The sequence below is a fragment of the Hippocampus bargibanti genome, linkage group LG04, assembly GCF_051943395.1.
Source record: "Hippocampus bargibanti isolate YZ-2025 linkage group LG04, ASM5194339v1, whole genome shotgun sequence".
NCBI classification, from domain to species: Eukaryota; Metazoa; Chordata; class Actinopteri; order Syngnathiformes; family Syngnathidae; genus Hippocampus; species Hippocampus bargibanti.
Window position 1 is genome coordinate 23655566 of NC_142737.1, and position 18723 is coordinate 23674288.

Here is an 18723-nt window from a genome sequence, read left to right on the forward strand (position 1 = left end):
CCACCACTTTGTGGTCCGCAGCGGGAGTTGGAGAATTTATGCTTGTCCCTGTGGCACTTGGATCTACATCTCAGTCTTGACAAGGGACTTGCCATAAAACACTCCCCCAACTCCCAAAAGCAGAGGAGGAAGCATTTGGCAGGCTTTCTCTTAACGCGCAGTGCAGAGACGTCTGTGTTTTTAAGATTTAAGGTTATAAATAACGCAAAGAGATGCTCAAGGAAAGCAGCTGGAAAGGGAAATGGTGGTGTGGGCAAAACAAAATACCGCACCCCTCACCACGCCACTTCTTATATTGCATGACGGTTCTTACAAGCCCGACCAACTGTGTCATTAACTACACCGGACAGCAGGGGATTGATGTTGTAATCCAAATGGAAGTGACCAGCAATATTTTCTGTGGCGTTTTCCAATCCCCAAACTGCCAGACAATTGGACATACCGTGACACTTATGTCTTTGTCTGTCATCTCTGGCCATGCAATGTTCTTTTCTAATCATGTCCATCTGCTCCCTTCGAAACCAGGGGGCCCTGTTTTTTTTCCTCATTTTTTTTCTCAACTGCAAATGTCAACCATCCAAGGTCTTTACCTCCAGGTGCAGCTGATGTCATAGGTCGGCCGCTCACTCAGTCGGCGGGTAATGTGGGTTTCATGCTCTTGGCTGAATCTGATGAGCTCTCCACATTGGCTGCTAAGAGGCACAGAGGAAGTGGAGCAAGTTGCACCGCCAGGCAACTTTACAATCATATTGTTGTTATTGTTGCCCCGCACCCCCACCCCGCCAAAAAAATCCCTCTTCACTTCAAACAGCTGATAAATGTAGTACTTGATTTAAAACAGCAATGCCTTTTATCCTGACAGTTCATCTGCGACTGGCCATTAACAGCAGTCCAGAGTGCCCTTTGCAATTTAATAGAAGACAATGAGAGGTCCTTTGATTCTCAGGTACAGAGCTGCCCCTTGCTCATCAAGCCCAATCTCAAGGATATACTCAAGCGAATTTTGCCTCTTTTGAAGCTGCTTGCAGAGGTCAACCTACAAACCTGGCGGATGTCCAGCTCCTTGCCTTTGTTTTGTTGCCGTCTCCCCTTCCGATTTCCAAACAGCGCTTCCCCAGTCGCAGCCCATGTCTTTTGTTACCTTTATGAGGCGTAATTAAATGCTCACTGCATGGCACAGTGTTTGAGTAGGAACCCCAGATGTGCCATTAGCCAGATGTGGCTGCTCAGACCTTAATGATAGAGAAGCAGAGGCGGAGGAGACAAGCCCAGGAGTCCTTCATAACGCCATCCAGAGGTGTCGTGTGGGCCTAATTGCCCCATCGTTTTGTGCACCATACAAGCTCCAGTGACACCTAGCTTCATGCATTCATTATATAATCTCCCAGAGCTACTTCAGGCTGTGTTGTTCATGTATAAGCGTAGGTGGGTGGTGCACGGCAGCAAGGCTTTTAGCCATCAAGTATGATTCATGAGGGGAGTTCTTAACATCTTTGTTTTCAGCATTGCATGCAAGAAGTGGGATGATGTATTGTGTAATGGAGTGCATTAACAGTTTACAGTGTCTCATTGGAGAGGGTCCGTTGCTGTTATGCTGTACTGTTAGAAGGATAAAAGGCACTCTTCTCTGGAGCTGCTGCAAATTATTAAGCAAAGTTACAAATCATGTTTTTTTTTTTTTTCAATTTCGGTTGAATCGGTTTTGGATGGAATCACATTCAGTAGTAGTGGAGAGCTGATGTCCTATGACAGAGAACTAAAAAGCCCCTTTTCTAGAAAGCAGCCCGAGTTGTCTGTCAGTGCCTGGTGGCTTTAGACATCCTAAAGGATCGAGCTGACAAACGCTGACTGATCGTCTCACGTTCAGCGTTTCTTTCCAGCCTTGCCTTGGATCCTGCTATTGAGAGGTCTCATATTTCCGCTTAAGCTCTTTCACTCGCGGCACATTAAAGCTTTCCATCCTACCCAACCTCCTTCATCGTCTTTTAATCCAGCTCTTGTGTTATTTTCCCCTTAGTAAGCAGATTTGAGTCAGGGGCTTTAATTAGATGCATCTTTTCCAGGATGCGGATGTGTGTGATGGTCTGTGTGCTGCCTGGGGAGCGTTAGGTGGAAATGGGCCGACATAGCAAACATACGGCGCTCTCCCTGGAAAGCAGTCCCCTTCGTTAGTGAGGAACTCAAGAGCTGCTGCTCACATTTGGGTAATTAACACCGCCACAGATTGTCAAACAGCTGTGCAATTTAGCACTGTGGCAACAGCGGCGAGTCAAAAGAAACTCTGCACGTGGTGCACCACTATGAAGTAGATTCAGAGAGCATCTCGCTCAGGCCTCATTCGACTTCTCTCCAATGGACAAACAAGCCTCAATGACTTTGTGGAATATCAGGATAGAATGATGCCGTTTCAAAGAAAACATCCATGCATGTGGATTGTGCCACAAAGCAGTTGAATACTACACACTTCAGAAATACACAGTAACACTGTGGCCAAGAACAACCACAAAATACATAGACATAACGTCAGTATTTTCAGGCACTATTTACAGTAATTTGGGGATGACAAAGTTGAATGTAGCCACTGCCCTTTTTCCGTGTTGGCAGCACTTTTTTATTTTTATGTCATGGCAGACAAATTAAAAGTGACAAGTAAATAAAGCATCTTTTTTTTCTTCTTTTTTTTGACGATGACAAATATGTGGCAATTCACACTTCACATTAATGTATCCCCATTTTCTGTCCCTCTGGTCTTGCCTCAAACTGGTTTTGGCGTGTCCACATGCATGTTTGTCATTATTTTCGGTAGCGTCTTGGGTCTTAGAGGATTGAGCCTTGTTTGCTTCTCTCTGTCGTCCACCAAGTGTTTGTGACAGTGACATGGTGTCGGCAGGCCACGTCTTGTCCTATCACTGAAGAGACCTCAGGCAACCTGTTAAATTTCTGCTAACGTTGGAACGTTGGAACTTTTAAGAGACGGAGCTCCCCAAAAGTCACATTCAGAAGCTTGGCTGTCAAAACCAACTGCAATTAATTGACTGTACAGCGAAATCAAGGTGATGGTAATAATATGTAAAATGTTGATCTGCAGTATGGCCAGGTGAAGTCAAATGAATAGGTGGGTAGCTAAGCTCTTTAATATATTCGAGAATTAGACCAAGGCTCCACAGGGTTGTCAGTCCTCTGCAGGATGATAAGAGGTAAAGTGAGGAGACGTGGCAAAGGCCTTCTACTGTAGGTGGGGGTTAGACGGTTCCAGAGGCATAGGGCATTTATTTGGGCTGCTCTCACTCTTGACTATGACATAAGTTAGACACATCACCCTTTCACCAACAGTATTGCAAAACTTAAGTAGCATCACATTTAGCCTTTCAAGCACCAAGCAGCGGTGAGCCGAAACAACCCTTATCGTTTGTGCCTACAAGGGCATTTTCATGGACTGTGCCTTCTGTTTCTTCCCTTGCCTTCCCCTTATTACTCTGAAAGCTTCTTCCTTTTGTCAAAACCATAAGATAGAAAACATCACATATTCCCCTTTATCTTACAGAGTGAAATGATTGAGCAAGTAATGTCCCTTGTAAATAGATCAGCTTTGCGTTCTATTATACAAGCCCAGATTTAATCATACCTGCATTTGGGACTAAACTGATACAGGTAATTATTGCACGCCCCACTACAACACGATTGGCTGCCGCATCACTGAAAGGATCTGAAGCACATTATGTCTTCAAAAACCATGAATGTAGCCATCTTGTCTTAGTGCTCTGGGGTCGGAAACGGACAGAATGATACGCAGATGAACCGAACGAAAACTGTCAAACCAAGGTATTTTGACAGATACAAAAAAACATTTCTACCCCAATTAACCGACTCTATTGTACTCAGTCTTTGCCATGTGACATTGGCATCCTATAAGGCTCCTCTCATCGCATCTGACAGCAGAGGCAGAAATCGGAATACTCAGCGAGACATTTTAGTGCTGGAGCAAGGAACACTACGTTTCTGGTTACATGCAAATAAGTGGCATGGGATCGGATATGGGACAGATTCACAATGTCGGCGGGGCAGTCGGTGCTGTGATGGATCGACGGATGTGTATAAAACAGTTATAGATGAACCCCAAAATGGAAATAGGAAAATGAGTTTGTAGGGATCGACACTATGTGCCCACCCTTGAATTAGTTGTCATTTAAATTAATCCCCCCCCTTTTTTTAGCGACCATACCTTGAAATAGTTTTTTACAGATGTATTCTCCATACAAGGTGCATGTGGAAAGAAAATTTCATTATTCAGTGGAAAATAATCTCCATTGTCCTTTTGGCTAGTCTGGTCACACTTTTCACGTGGAAGTACTGCATGTTTACATAGACTTCCTTCATCATTCCACATGCTTATTTAACACCGGCAGACATAAAATGCAAACATGCTGCTTCTTTCTGTACTGAGTGAGTCACATGCTCAGCAGAGGCCCTGCAGCCTAGACCAACTCTAATCCAAGAATTCTCTTAAATATGAGAAAAAGACTATTTGAGCACACAAGCTGCTGTATTGACTTCAAATGTTTGCACAACTCATTCAAATACTGTATAGTCAGGAACTACTTGAGCTATGCTGGCTACTTCTCAATCTGCAGACATTTGAATTAAGTTGACGCGTGCTTTAGAATAATTTTAGAGAAACAGACATGATTTTTCACATTAATATAAACACACCACTTCTAGAGCAAATGAAACGATGCAAACACTGACTGATTTGTTAAGGTCAATGGTGGCAATTACAAGTTCAACTGTGCTTTTCACCCGTTCTATTAAACGCCATTGCAATGCATTATGCATACACACCCCAGTAACTTCACTCAAACTCACAAACCAGAAAAGGAAATGAATGTCTGTACTTTATGTAGCTTGACATCCTTTTTGGTCATTGAGTCTGCTCCTATGCAGATACTCCAAAGAATAATGAAGTTTTTAACAAGTGCTAAGATATTCATTCTTACCAACGTGAACAAGCTCAGGAAAAGGGTATTATTGCTCCAGGGAGCATTCTTTGCCTGGTGTGTTTTTTTTCTTTGCACTTGCATTATTTAATGAGTTGTATGTAAGACAAAGTTGCATTCACTTGCTTCATTATATTTTAATGTAAATATAATAAGCAATTGATGCTTGATGCAAAAGTATGCACTACTTTTGGCACAGCCAGTATTTCTTTGTTGCCTCTGCCATGAATGCTTCCAAATCTGCAAATGTGTCCTTACCCGGGCCCTTTTCTCGCAAGTGTTTGCAAATTTCTGTCCAGGTATTGACCAAATGTAACGACATGACTGCTAGGTTTGCATTTTTGATACAAGTTTTGATACAATAAAGTTACAGCATATTACTATATTATGTTACATACAATTTCACAAAAAAATATTTTCCACAAGTTTAATTTTCTCTTCATGTCACTACCAGAGTGCTACAGAGTTCATATAATGTAAATACAGTAATAATGACTATAATTTACAACCATTAAAGATATTGCTGTTGTCCACGTGCTTTTCAGCAGGAATTACAAAGCTCTCTCACAAGGTCACCAAGGTTGTTGGGACCAACAATGTTGGGTATGAGGGTAAGCAAGCTTTTGCTGAGTTCACCTAAAGGAAGTTATCCCTGAAAAACAATTGACTTACAAATCAACATTTTACTGATGTACACATGCTGTCAATGTTTGTGAATGGAGTTAGGAAAATGTGTAGTTGAAAAGAGTTTTCACGCAGAATGCAATCCTGCTTCAAATTAATTGCATCACTCGCAAGGCGCTTAAAAATAAAATGTATTATTATTATTATTATTATTATTATTATTACTTATTAATACTAAGCTGATATTAGCACTGAAATTACCCCATTGTATGTTGGTAGTATGTTGTATGTTGGTATGAGGCCACTATGTAAAATCACCACCAGATGACAAAAGTGGCTTTCATCGGGATCATGCAGCAATCCGCAAGGTAACGTGCGCAAGCAGTGTGGTGTTGAGAACATAGCTTAAAGGACAACCGACGTCACTTTTTTGTTTCCTAACTGACATCAGAAAAACGTTTTATAGCATCTAAAATACCCAAAACACGCAGTATGATATTTTTATTCAAATGCAAAACACCAATAAAAATGACTTAAAGTGTCCAAAATCTGCAAAAAAAAATTGAGCTGCGAATTGGGTATTTTCAGAAAGTCCCGCCCCCGGTTCATGATGTCACGCCAGGACGTCTTGCATTGCTGGAGAATCAAAACAATGGCTTCAGATTCGGAGAATATGCTTTCTTGTTACACATGCAGTTATGAATATGATTCAAATAGTTCTGAAGAGGAAAGCATACATGTTTGCAATCGATTAAATAATTTATTCCGTGCTATTTTGAGGCAACATTGGGGGGAAATGTCTCACCCAAAAAGAGGCAGAAAATGGCCACCGTGCTCCTGTGACGAATGAATCAGCCCGTTTCCACAGGCTGATAAATTCCTTAAATGGAGCTTGGACGCCCTCTTTTGGCTCTTTCTGGTGCAACACGAGGTTTTCAGACCAAACAAGAATTGACATGATGGAAGGAATACTACAATGTGACCTTTTTTCGGTCAGGGGCGTTCCTTCAGTGACGTCACGTACGGACTCGTCACCAACTCAAAAACAAGACTTCCGGAATATTCAGCACGAGTCTTAAAACGTAAAATATAGCTATGTGCGGTGGAATCTTTGTAAAATATGCTCAGTAGAAGTCATTTGAAGCCATTTTACAAATTATGGACACAACTTGACGTCGGTTGTCCTTTAATACTACAGCTAACTCAAAAACACAGCTTTTTCAAATCAAGAAAACATTGTATGTTTGCCATCCTTCATGAACATGAAATACAATACATGACTTTATTTATGTAGCGGTTTTACAACACCTTCAGCTGGACCAAAGCTCTTGACAGAATACCGAACAAGATGCTCACATACGCACACACACGCACAGACACACACACACATGCACGCACACACACACACACACACACACACACACACACACACACACACACACACACACACACACACACACACACACACACACGGACGGCTGTATCGAACGAGTTAAAATGTTTTACACAGCTGAATTGTCATGTCATTATTGACACATTGTGTACATGATTGTTGGCGACTCAATAAAAACTGAAGTGTTTCAACCTAAGGGTTGGGCAAAGTGACTGTATTGTAGAAAAAATAACAGACGTTTTGCTTTGTGAATCTGTTGGACCTTTTGGGTGCACCTTGATGTAAATAAAATCCTAGAAGCAAAACGTTGACAATGTTCTGCCAATATCTACCTGGGTTTCTAAATGTTATGGAATTTCATTCAATGTAAGGGTGGCACTAAAACTGAAAAGAAAACATTCGAAGGGCAAATGACCACTGATGGTATTTGTAGGGGTGATTGGGTCCGCAATGGAAGTCTTGTTCAAACCCATAGGGAGCAGCTTGGGTTACAATCACCAGAAACCGGAGGCCTGATGTCTGCATCAAAAGTAAATTCCACTTAACGTGCCACATCCCTTTCAAACATGACCTGAGGCTTTGGAGCTCTGAGACTCCTTTATATAGTACATAGTTAGTTTATTTGTGCTAGCCAGGTGCATCATGCGCCTTTGGGGGTGAGCAGTGTTAAATGCAGAGGACATTTGGCTGTGGATGCCAGTCTTATCCTGCCCCATTTCCAGTTTTCCACTCCCCCGCTTGCACTCCCTCCCCTCCCTTCATTCCTCCACAGGACAAGTGGCTGTATTGATCCTCCTGCTTGGCGAACGTTCATGCTTGCAACTGACATATGAGCAGGAGAAATCCCGAATCCCTGTAGATTTATTCCAGCTGCTCTTGTGGTTAAACATGATGGCTCCAAACAAGCATCAAGAGATTCACACTGCACTGGTAAACTGTAACCTCGATTGTGAGCCAAGTTGAAAGATCAAATGTGTGGGCATGTGGATAAGGAGTATCTAGGACATTTGATCAATGTCGTGCTTTTTATATATATATATATATATATATATATATATATATATATATATATATATATATATATATATATATATATATTGTGATGTCACGAGAGGCTGTGTCCTGGAGGGCAAATACATCCCCCTCAGATGGCTCCACCCAGAGAGAGTCTTGGCCCCACCTGGTGGAAGGCAGCAATTAAACCCACACACCTGCAGCTGATGAGGGCTTGATTGGAAAGCAGGGCTCTTAAGGCAGAGAGCCTCTGAGTGTGGAGCTTGGGGAAAGACAAGCTCGATTGCTGTGCTCTGTGAAGAAGTTGATTGCTGCGTAGAACTCATTGCCAGTTGGGACCACATGACTGGACACTGGATTTGAACCTAGCTAAGGTGGCTAGACGACATGAGGAGGACGTCAAGAGGGGTGAGGCCTCGAGACTCTTGTAAAAGAACTCCGTCTTCAGTTTTACCTCAGAAGACACTTTATTTGGATTGAAGTATCAGAAGAGACTTTATTTGGATTTAAGTATCAGAAGAGACTTTATTTTGAAGTATTGGAAGAGACACTATTCAAACCTTTGTTGCTTGTGAATTCCCCCTGGAACCCTGATTAAAACCTTTTGTTTGTATCCAAACCTGTCGTCCATTGCACTTCTTGTCCTGTCCCGCTGAGAGCTAGCCTCTCATGATGTATATATATATATATATATATATATATATATATATATATATATATATATATATATATATATATATATATATACAGTAAAGTCTCGTTATATCGATATTCAAGGGAGTCCGAAAAAATATCGATAGAACCGGGACTATCGATATATCCGACCCTGTTTGCATGTAATTTTCTCCGTCCGTGCAGAGAAATAGTATCGATATAACCGGGACTATCCATATATCCGATATCGATATAACGAGACTTTACTGTATATATATACACTGAAGATGTTGAGGTTTTCTTTGGGCGTGACCAGGTTGGGTAGAATCAGGAATGAGTACATTAGAGGGACAACTCATATTAGAGGCTTTGGAGAGAAAGTCAGAGAGGCCAAACTGAGATGGTTTGGACATGTCCAGAGGAGAGAGAGTGACTATATCGGGAGAAGGATGCTGAGCCTTGAACTGCCAGGCAGGAGACTGAGAGGAAGACCGAAGAGAAGGTTTATGGATGTGGTCAAAGAGGACATGAAGGTAGCTGGTGTAAGAGAAGAGGATGCACAAAACCGGGATAGATGGAGGACATTGATTCGCTGTGGCGACCCCTGAAGGGATAAGCCGAAAGGAATATATATATATATATATATATATATATATATATATATATATATATATATATATATATATGTCCCCCGCCTCGTGCCCGAAGACAGCTGAGATAGGCTCCAGTAACCCCCGCGACCCTAATGAGGAATAAGCGGTACAGAAAATGAGATGAGATGAGATATATATATATACACACAGTAAAGTCTTGTTATATCGATATTCTCGGGAGTCGGAAAAAATATCGATATAACCGGACGATCGATATATCCGATCCTGCGGCATGTAAATTTTCTCCTTGCGTTCATAGAAATAGTATCTTAATAAGCAGTACTATCGATATAACCGATATCGATATAACGAGACTTTACTATATATAGTTTTGGCATTTGTTTTTCTATAGTCTTGTACATTAAGCAATTTGGCCATGTGGGGATTGAGGTAATGGAATGGGTCGCCACATTTTTATCTCTACATTATTTAACATCCAGCTCAGTTTGTTCTCTTTGCCCTCATGGCAAACTCATCCACGTAAAAAGTGCACTGATCTAAAAAAATAGTGGAGGAAAAGCAAAACGTAACTTACATCGCCCAAGGTGGTCTCTGAATCACCTGGAAACATGGAATGGGCGAAAAAGAGTTATTTTGTGAACTGCTTAAGACACCTTTCTCTGAACAAACGGGAAGGAGAGGTAGCTTGCCTACCAAGCTTGCCTGAAGCTCTCCGCAAGGTGATTATATAACAGTGCGCGAATCAGTATGATATGTATCTCAGTCTTAAAATGCAGCTCTCCTGTGGTTATGGCTCCAACTCGAAACATTTCTCCTCTACAATCCTCCGGAGCAACAGCTCTGCTCCATTGGGGAAAAAAAACAAATAAAAAAAAAGACTGTTTTGAAATAATTTGTCCCGTCTTACGTATTCTCCTGCTTTCAGACAATAACCATCCAACAAGTTTTGTATCATGTCTGTCACCCACATAATGTGCAATCCAAGCGCCAATGTTTTGGTCATGTTGTTGTTTACCAGACAGTAAGGCTATCTCAGCTGCTGTGAAGCTGGACTTGCTAGCTTTCACATTTATTTATTTATTTATTTATTTATTTATTTTTTATTAGAATCATACAATCATATGAAGCTTCTTTTTATTTTCACTAAGTTATTAATTGTGGTTATCATCACATGTGATTTTAACAAGGAAAGGCAAGCATATTCCATAGCAAACTTTGGTATGCTGAGCAAGCCCTATCAAAATACAGTAAAGTCTCGTTATATCGATATCGGATATATCGATAGTCCCGGTTATATCGATACTATTTCTATGCACGCACAGAGAAAATTACATGCAAACAGGGTCGGATATATCGATAGTCCCGGTTATATCGATATTTTTTCGGACTCCCTTGAATATCGATATAACGAGACTTTACTGTATGTAAGGTGCGGTGTCCTTTAGTTGAGGTAATGTCAATTTTTTCTCTTACGGAAATGACTTTGCCTTCACTTTTTGGCTTTTACGCTCAGAAGCCTGTGTCCACATGTCGAACTGAGATTATTTAAGACCTTCATTTGCAAATATCCTCACCATAAATCTAAAAAACAAATAAATACAAGTGAAGAAAAATGGACGGGTATGTTTTTTCAGACAGATCTACAGTTATTGTCAGAATATTAATCGTCTGCCTTTGAATATAAATGTAACCAATTTTGAACCTGCTGCATTAGATCTGGTGTTGGATTAATTGCTTTAAATCACAGGTGTCAAACTGACGTCCCGGAAGGACGCTGTCCTGCATGTTCTCCAAGCCTCCCTGTTGCAAAACACCTGATTCAAATGAACTACTTTAATGTTAGGCTTCCGCAGAGCTGACTGTTGATTTGATCATTTGAATCAGGTGTGTTACAAAAGGGGATTTGGAAAACATGCAGGACGGCGGTCCTCCAGGACCTGCATGAGTTTGACACCACTGCGTGAAGATGATTTGTCTGTCACCTTTTTTGGGGCCACAATTTGGTCTATGCTTTATTGCATTTGGTCACTAAATGACATCACTTTTGTAGCTGTTTTGGCTCTGCTTGTATTAACATGATCATGTTCACTCTACAGAACAGTGGGAGTCTGTTTGCCGACAATTCGATAAATAAAAATGTTTGAAAATGGTTCATCCACTAGCTTTTTGTCATGAGTTGCAGACACTGCTATTGTCCATGATCACTTTGGAATTCGTAGTCATATAATGATGTTACTTGAGCCAAGTAAGTCTTGGTTGAAAGTTGTGTTCGAGATTTCTTGTCTCTTTTACTCTTCTTGTTGAATATTTGAACAGACATGCTGGCACATAAGGAACCGTGATTTAATGGTATCATTTTACCTGATAACATGATAGAACCCTAAATTATATTTGAAGCAAATGGTGATTTTTGGTCTCAAAAAACACACATCGAACACCTTGAAATAAATGAAACATTTGGTTGACATGTTAGCATATCTGCTTCACAGAGCAAACGTATATGATTTAATTCTGGCTCTGACCTTCCAGGGTGCATTTAACAACGATCTCCTTGTGCTGTGAGTCCAGGAATTGTAATATACAGTATGTTGTTGTGTCAAACAGACGTCATTACTGATTACTGACTTGTGACGGAAGGAAGACTTAATCAGCAGATTTTGAGCAAGCAAACAACCATTTACCAAGAATTCAATTATTTGGAAGTGGGTCTCAAAAACAAGCTACTGATTCTCATACTTAGCCCTGTATGGTGTTTTGTAGAAAATCCTGTTTTGAAATCACGGGATTGATTGGGTTGTAAGATTTTATCTGTGTGTGTGTGTGTGTGTGTGTGTGTGTGTGTGTGTGTGTGTGTGTGTGTGTGTGTGTGTGTGTGTGTGTGTGTGTGTGTGTGTGTGTGTGTGCGCGTGCGCGTGCGCGTGCGTGCACGCGTGTGTGTGTGCGTGCGTGTGTCTTTTCAAGTGCATGAGTGCGTTATGGTTGATTACCCTGTGTTTTCCTCGAAATTCAGTGAAAGGTTTAAAGTTGAACAGCCCTGTGATCATTAGAAATTTGACGTACCAAGATGTACCAAAAGATAGAAAACAAAATCTATCGCAATTGTTCTAATCGCCAGCTATAATTGCAGACTGACTGCTGACTCTAACTTAAAGATGGCTTGTTTTTATTTTTAATTTACAATTTTGCAAGTGATACTGACATGATGCCTGGATTGCAATGCACACTAACAAAAAGATATATATATTGCATATTAACAACACGTATACCGACACACACCTCTTTTCCCCTTCCTATTTGTCCCTACACCCAGTCTGTGAACCAGTCCGTGGACTACTGTTTGACTGCTATCAACTGGGTGGACACTCCTGCTTTACACATCAATGTTAACAGTCGTTCGCCTATTTTTACAGTTGTATTACAGTTAACAGTTTTGAAATGTCTCTGCAGTTAATAAAGTTTTATGTCACTGATGAATCAAAGCACATTGGTGACATTCAAGTTTTAGGCTTCCAGTCAACAACGTTTTGTTGTTGTTGTTTTTATAGTGTGTGCTTAATCAGTGGACTTACTTTATTTGATTTGTGTTAAAATAGCCACTTGCCTCCCTACGAGGCATCAATTACATAAAACATCTGTCAAATTATTAAATGTAAATACTGTATGGTCACTTTAGTCTTAGAGTCTCTAAGTCCAGTCCTCGGACTGGATGTTTCACCTCGCTCCAATACATATAATTCAGAATCGGAATCAGAAAACATTTAATCGTCCCACAATGGGAAAATTTGCAGTCCACATCAGCAATTTGAAAGGGGATGGGGTGGGGAATTTCTCCACTGTGAGACTAATAAAGGCATATCCAATCCAATCCAATCCAAAACAAGATCCAATCCCCTCAATCATATATGATGGAGCAGGGAAATCTAAAAAAACTGGATAGGGGCTCCAAAGACCAGATGTAGAGACTTTTGTTGTTGTCATTAACAAACGACTTTAAAAACTTGCTAAACTTTCAAACGCGTTTCTTCGTTTTTCTGCCTGCCAGCTGTGGCTTTAACTCCACCAGCCTGTTTGTTAAAATGATATCTTGACAAGAGGGAGGGCAAAAAAAGTATCGTTTTATTTAGTCCTCCTTTACTGAACCTCTGGCTGCAGGATTTTTGGGGGGTTTGACTTTCTCAGGTCTGATAAATGCAATGCATGCAAGTTCGATGGAAATTCGCACAATCATCCAATATAAAGCATATAAAGGGCTGGTGGGTGGAGAGAAAAAACAGTCTTAAAGGAAATAAGGTTAATTGAATCTGGGTAATTGATGACCTTTATGTCTTGCAGAAATCACAGGCTTAACTGATCGATGCTTTTCATAAATTCATTTCTTGAAGGTCATTTAAGTGGTTATGCTGCTCTCGCTCACTCGGTTCTCTGTGCAATAATTCTGTATAGAAACGGGTTTATACTTCCGAAAGCAATTAGGCATGTGTCGTATTGTCAAAATTGATTGCAGTCCAAGTTGTTCAGTCCTTTTTTCCTCACTTGCTTCTTGTCAGCGGATACGCTCACAGCTCATAAAATGTAATCTATATAAGGGAAAAGCCGAAAGGAAAAGAAGAAGAAGATCACTACTGTTATCCAGAAATTATTGGCATCACTAAGTCAGGTGTACTCTGGGAAGTTATGGGATTTTTAGAAACAAGCAGAAGTCTAATTTGGCAATCCCTAAATCTTGAAATTGTAGTTAAACATGTGGCCCTTTGACGTGTGAGCACTCTGATGGTGGGTTTTCTGGCCCAGTTCCTTTGCTGCTCCCCCTCACCAACCTCCCACTTTTTCTTTTCTCGCCTGCTGAGGAAACAGCACAGCTGCTGAGAGCTGGGCCCCGTCTGGGCCCTATGACCTCCTTCTTGCTTTTTTGCTCCCCTCCCTGGGCTTCATCCCTTTCCCCCTCTCCAGCAGTCTCTTTCCTCAGGGAGCTCTTGTGTGGCTCAGAGGAAGCTGAATCATAAAGCACGGCTAATGAATAGAATGGGCAAGGAAAGCTGAAGCCTGCTGACGGCCCTCTCGAGAGGAGGCCGGACCCCTCAAGCCCCAGGCTTAAATAGCAGACGGCCCACAAAAAGGTCAGGCTTCCCGCAGCCAACTCCAAAGACTTTTGGCTTCCAGGCAATGTGGTTTAAACAGTCTCGCTTAGTGTTTTGAAATGGTTAAATTACTAATTTCCCTCAGAAAAAAGTGTGCTATGTTTGTCTCCCTTTTTCTTTTCTTTTTTGTTTTTGTTTTTTCGATACAGTATTTCAATCTTCCATTTTCACCAACCCCCATTGTTTTTCATGGAAACAAAGACAGTGAGAAGAATTTGTTATACATTAACCATGTTCACCATAACCGCAAGCCGCTCCAATTATCGGTTAGTTGAAAAAGTCAACTTGACACACATACAAGAACGTTTTCCAAAAACAGCAGTGGGCCAACTGAAGAGTGTGTTTTGACATGCCTTATTAAAACACTTAAAGAGCTGACCTTGTGAAGCTAAAGTGGTGGTTGATGATGATGTTTAGAATCAATTCTGAATTCAAAACAAGGAATTGCAAGTTCAATGCACAGCAAGGTTAACTTCTCACAGTTATTTGTCATGTCTGCTGTGCTCTCAAGATAGCCGCTGTAGTCAAAACACTTGTTTCAACTGCTCTTCTCAATTCCGGCATTGCCTTCCCTGTATTTTTTTCCCCAACCACACGCCACGCTTACCCTGTATCTTAGCCAACTTATTTGTTTGACAAGCTTCATTCCGATCAGAGCCCATATATTCCCTGCCAGGGCCCTCTGGGGCTATGATTTGGGGCTGAAATGGTGCCACTTGAGTGCTGATGCTTAGCGCTGGAGTGTTTAATGTCGTCCAAAGCTAACAAAGAGCTTATGTTGTGACCTGGCACCCTGGTTGTGGAAGAATGAATGTGGACAATGCGTAACATTGTACAGTGGGGCCTCGGTTTATGAACGCCTTGCCTTACGAACTTTTCGGTTTACGAACGTTTTTGAAATTTATGAAATTTTATGAAAATTAAACCATGGGTTACACACTACTTTTCGCGATACACACCCCCCACGACGGCTGGCGGAATAATCTTCCGTGGAAGAACACCAAAGAACATGAGCGAAAAGCTCCCCAGCCGGCCTACGTTTCCACACCCCCTTTCTCTGAGTGCACATGTCGATCCAGAGCGAGAGAGAGAGAGAGAGAGAGAGAAAGAGAGAGAGAGAGACATGTCGATTGCCTCCAAGGAGTTTTTTTTACAGGTACTTTTGCTTTTTTGGGACCGAAAAGGACACCTCAGGCTTGTGTTCAGCCTAAGAAGGCACAAAAGAAAATTACAGTCGAGGAGAAGGAGATCATTGAGAAACACAAACGAGGTGTGAGTTTGTCTGATTTAGCCGCTTAGCGGATATGCTAAGTCCATTTCAATGTGTATCATTGTGTTCAGCTGATAGAAAAGGCTTGGCATGATGTTACCCTTCGATCCTTGAAAGCAGCATGGAAGAATTTGTGGCCCACATGCATCCTTGAGAGGGACGTTGAAGGATTTGATCCTCATGACTCTGTTGTTTTGGACGACATTGTTTCCATTGGACAGAACATGGGATGCGAAGTGGATGCAGATGACATCGAGGAGCTTGTTGCTGACCATAATGAGGTCCTCAACACACAGGATTTGATTTGCTGAGTGGAATGATGTGCCAGCTTTTATTGAACAGTTCAAGCCAGAAAAGACTGTGGCTATGAGAATCATCAACATGGTGAATGATAATGTGATGCCTCAGTTTCGTAAGACCTTACAAGTCAGACTGCAACAGGTGTCAATTAAGAGCCATCAACGACCAAACAAAGTGACTTTATTATTCAGTGCAGTGTATTTCTTTCATTACAATAAAATAGCACATTTATTATACATAGAATGTATATAGAATGTGTTTTGAGGACGCCCTCAAAACACTTTTGAAAAGCTAACAGGGATGCCAAAGACAGCCATCTGTGTTTACAAAATGATTTGCTTCACCTCTCTGTGTCTGTCCCTCTAGTACTCTGATGCACTGTTCATTTGTTACATATGTTCCCTTTGTACAATGCAAAATTCAAGCGCAGCAGTTGAGGACACTTGCAACCGACGAGTGGACCATATGCTCCCTTTTACATGTGCAGCCTTTTACATCTCTGCGGCCCTCATGAGAGGAGTTAAAGTGTGGAAACCTGGATTTAAAACAAAGCCAATAAGTATGCTGAACACTACTCAAATACATTTTTGGACTGCTATTGGTTGAAATGGCACGGTGGATTGGCTTTTGATGCAGGGGAAGTGTTGCAGTGCATTGTCATCATTGAAGCAAAATTTAGCTTTCACAATTAAGTCGTAGTCAGATGCGTTCAGTATTTTTGACACCATATGAATTTCACTGATTGTAAAGTTAACAGATTGCCTTATCAGTCTTCTATATAATTATATAGTCTGTTATATAGTCTGAGATGTTGCATTTGATATTTGATTGAATGCTCCTTTGCATCTAATTGATTGACGTGGTCTTGGATAGACAACTAGCTCGTTTGCGGAAAGAAAGAATGCAGATGATGCAGCAGAGCCACTTATATGACAATGATGTTACTTCATTTTCTGGTGGCTCAACAGTGCCACCTAATGTTACTTCACTAAAAGCAAGTCAGGGACCGCCAGGTAGACAGCGTGCTTTTGGGAAATTCAGAGCATTTCAACCATATTTGTGACTGAATATGCCTCAAGATTCGGGTTTTGATGAATAACCCAATTATCTAAGAGATGGTCGACTCAAGTTTGCCACTGATTCAGCGGAATGAATTAATCCGCTAAAGCACTGCTTCTTTGTCTTGCAGGTGTCTGACGTAGGATCAGAGAAGCTCTTTTCTCCCACCACACCCAAAGGTAAGAGGCCACCTCTTTGTCTGTTCTCCCTCAGGGTTGACGTCACTTTCGAAATCATGTAAATCCTCCTCCCTAACATTCAGATACGAACAGACATAAACAGAGCTGAGCACATGCAAATGTGTGCGTCTTTTGCCAGGGTGAGAAGTGGTGTTTCCTTGCTGACACTGCCAGAGGCTTAGCCCTCTTACATATTGGTTCATTAGAGGGGATTTAGAGACTCTATGCCACATGCTCCCTCAAATGGGAGCTTCCCCTCAGGCAATACAAGCTCTCCGACAGCAGGCCTGAGCCATAATGGATGCCAAAGGAAAAGAGAGAGCGCTTTGTCAGACGCTTGGTCGGGGTGGATTTGCCAATGTGCTCTGCTGTGGCTGTGTGAGACATACAACAATCATGCATTCGCATTAAGTTTGAATAAAGGGTTGTTCAATTGTCAAATTGGAGATGAGGGGATGTCAAATAAGGAGAGATGTGATCAGACTTCTGCCGCATGGCCACATGTAACATGGTTGCACTTGAGCAGGGGTGCTCACACTTTTTCAGCATACGAGCTACTTACAAAAACTACCAAGTCAAAATGATCTACCCACGACAAAAATGCAAAACATAATTATTTTCAAATATTTAAAGGATTCTTTGTATGTACAATGTATGTTGATGTACCTTGCATAACTGAATAAGCCAATATTGCACAACACACATAATAACTACATATACATAACATAATAAATAACTATTAACATTTTTTTGTAATGACCTGAGTTTACTTTCATGACTTGCACTGAATTGAATCAGCCAGGGATGCATAGTCCGGACAGTAGCTGCTGACAGCCAGCCTCAAGCACATTTCCAAATGTTCATCATTCATGGTGGAACGGTATTTGGACTTAATGATCTTCATGTAGGAAAAGGCTGACTGACATAAATAAGTGGAGCCGAATAATGCAGTCAAGGAGGTAGCACATTTCCTCAAGTTGGGGTACTTTTCCTGTGTGAGTAAGTTACAGAACTGTCCAAGTCTCCGAACAAGGTGTCAGCTGCTTCAACTAATGCTTCTTTTACCATCTCTCTGTCTTGGAAGGACTTATTGTTTTTAACGATGGCGTGACTCACCCGGAAAGATGCTTCGGTGGCGACTTTCGCTTTTGAAGTATGTTGAGTGAAAAATGACTGCTGTCCGGACAATTGGGATTTTAGTTCGTCCACCGTTCTCTTTCTCAGCTGGCTTTTCGGCCTGAAGTCAATGTCGTATTTTCCATGAACAGTCCGAAAATTGCGCTCCACATTTTCCCATTCCGTATGAAAGTAATATGTTTTGCCCCCTTACTTGGTCCCGCTTTCTCACTCATTTTGATCACCATATGTTTTAGCAAGGGCTTAAAATCTGAGGTAATTCGCTGACTAGCTTGTAAATTTTGCTGCGTTTAGCGCCGTTGTTTACGCATGCACGGCGACCTAAAGGTAAAAATTCAGTTGTTATC

The 18723-nt window shown here is 41.4% G+C and overlaps 1 protein-coding gene across 13 annotated transcripts in view; it reads left to right on the plus strand.

The window, feature by feature from the left end:
- The window catches only part of fbrsl1 (fibrosin like 1), a 476317-nt gene that overhangs the window by 409772 nt on the left and 47822 nt on the right, over nt 1-18723 (plus strand). For all 13 annotated transcript variants that reach the window (XM_088994765.1, XM_088994768.1, XM_088994778.1 and 10 more), the window contains one exon: nt 17191-17239. In XM_088994765.1, coding sequence (XP_088850891.1) covers nt 17191-17239 — 49 coding nt within the window. The remainder of the gene's footprint in view (nt 1-17190; nt 17240-18723) is intronic.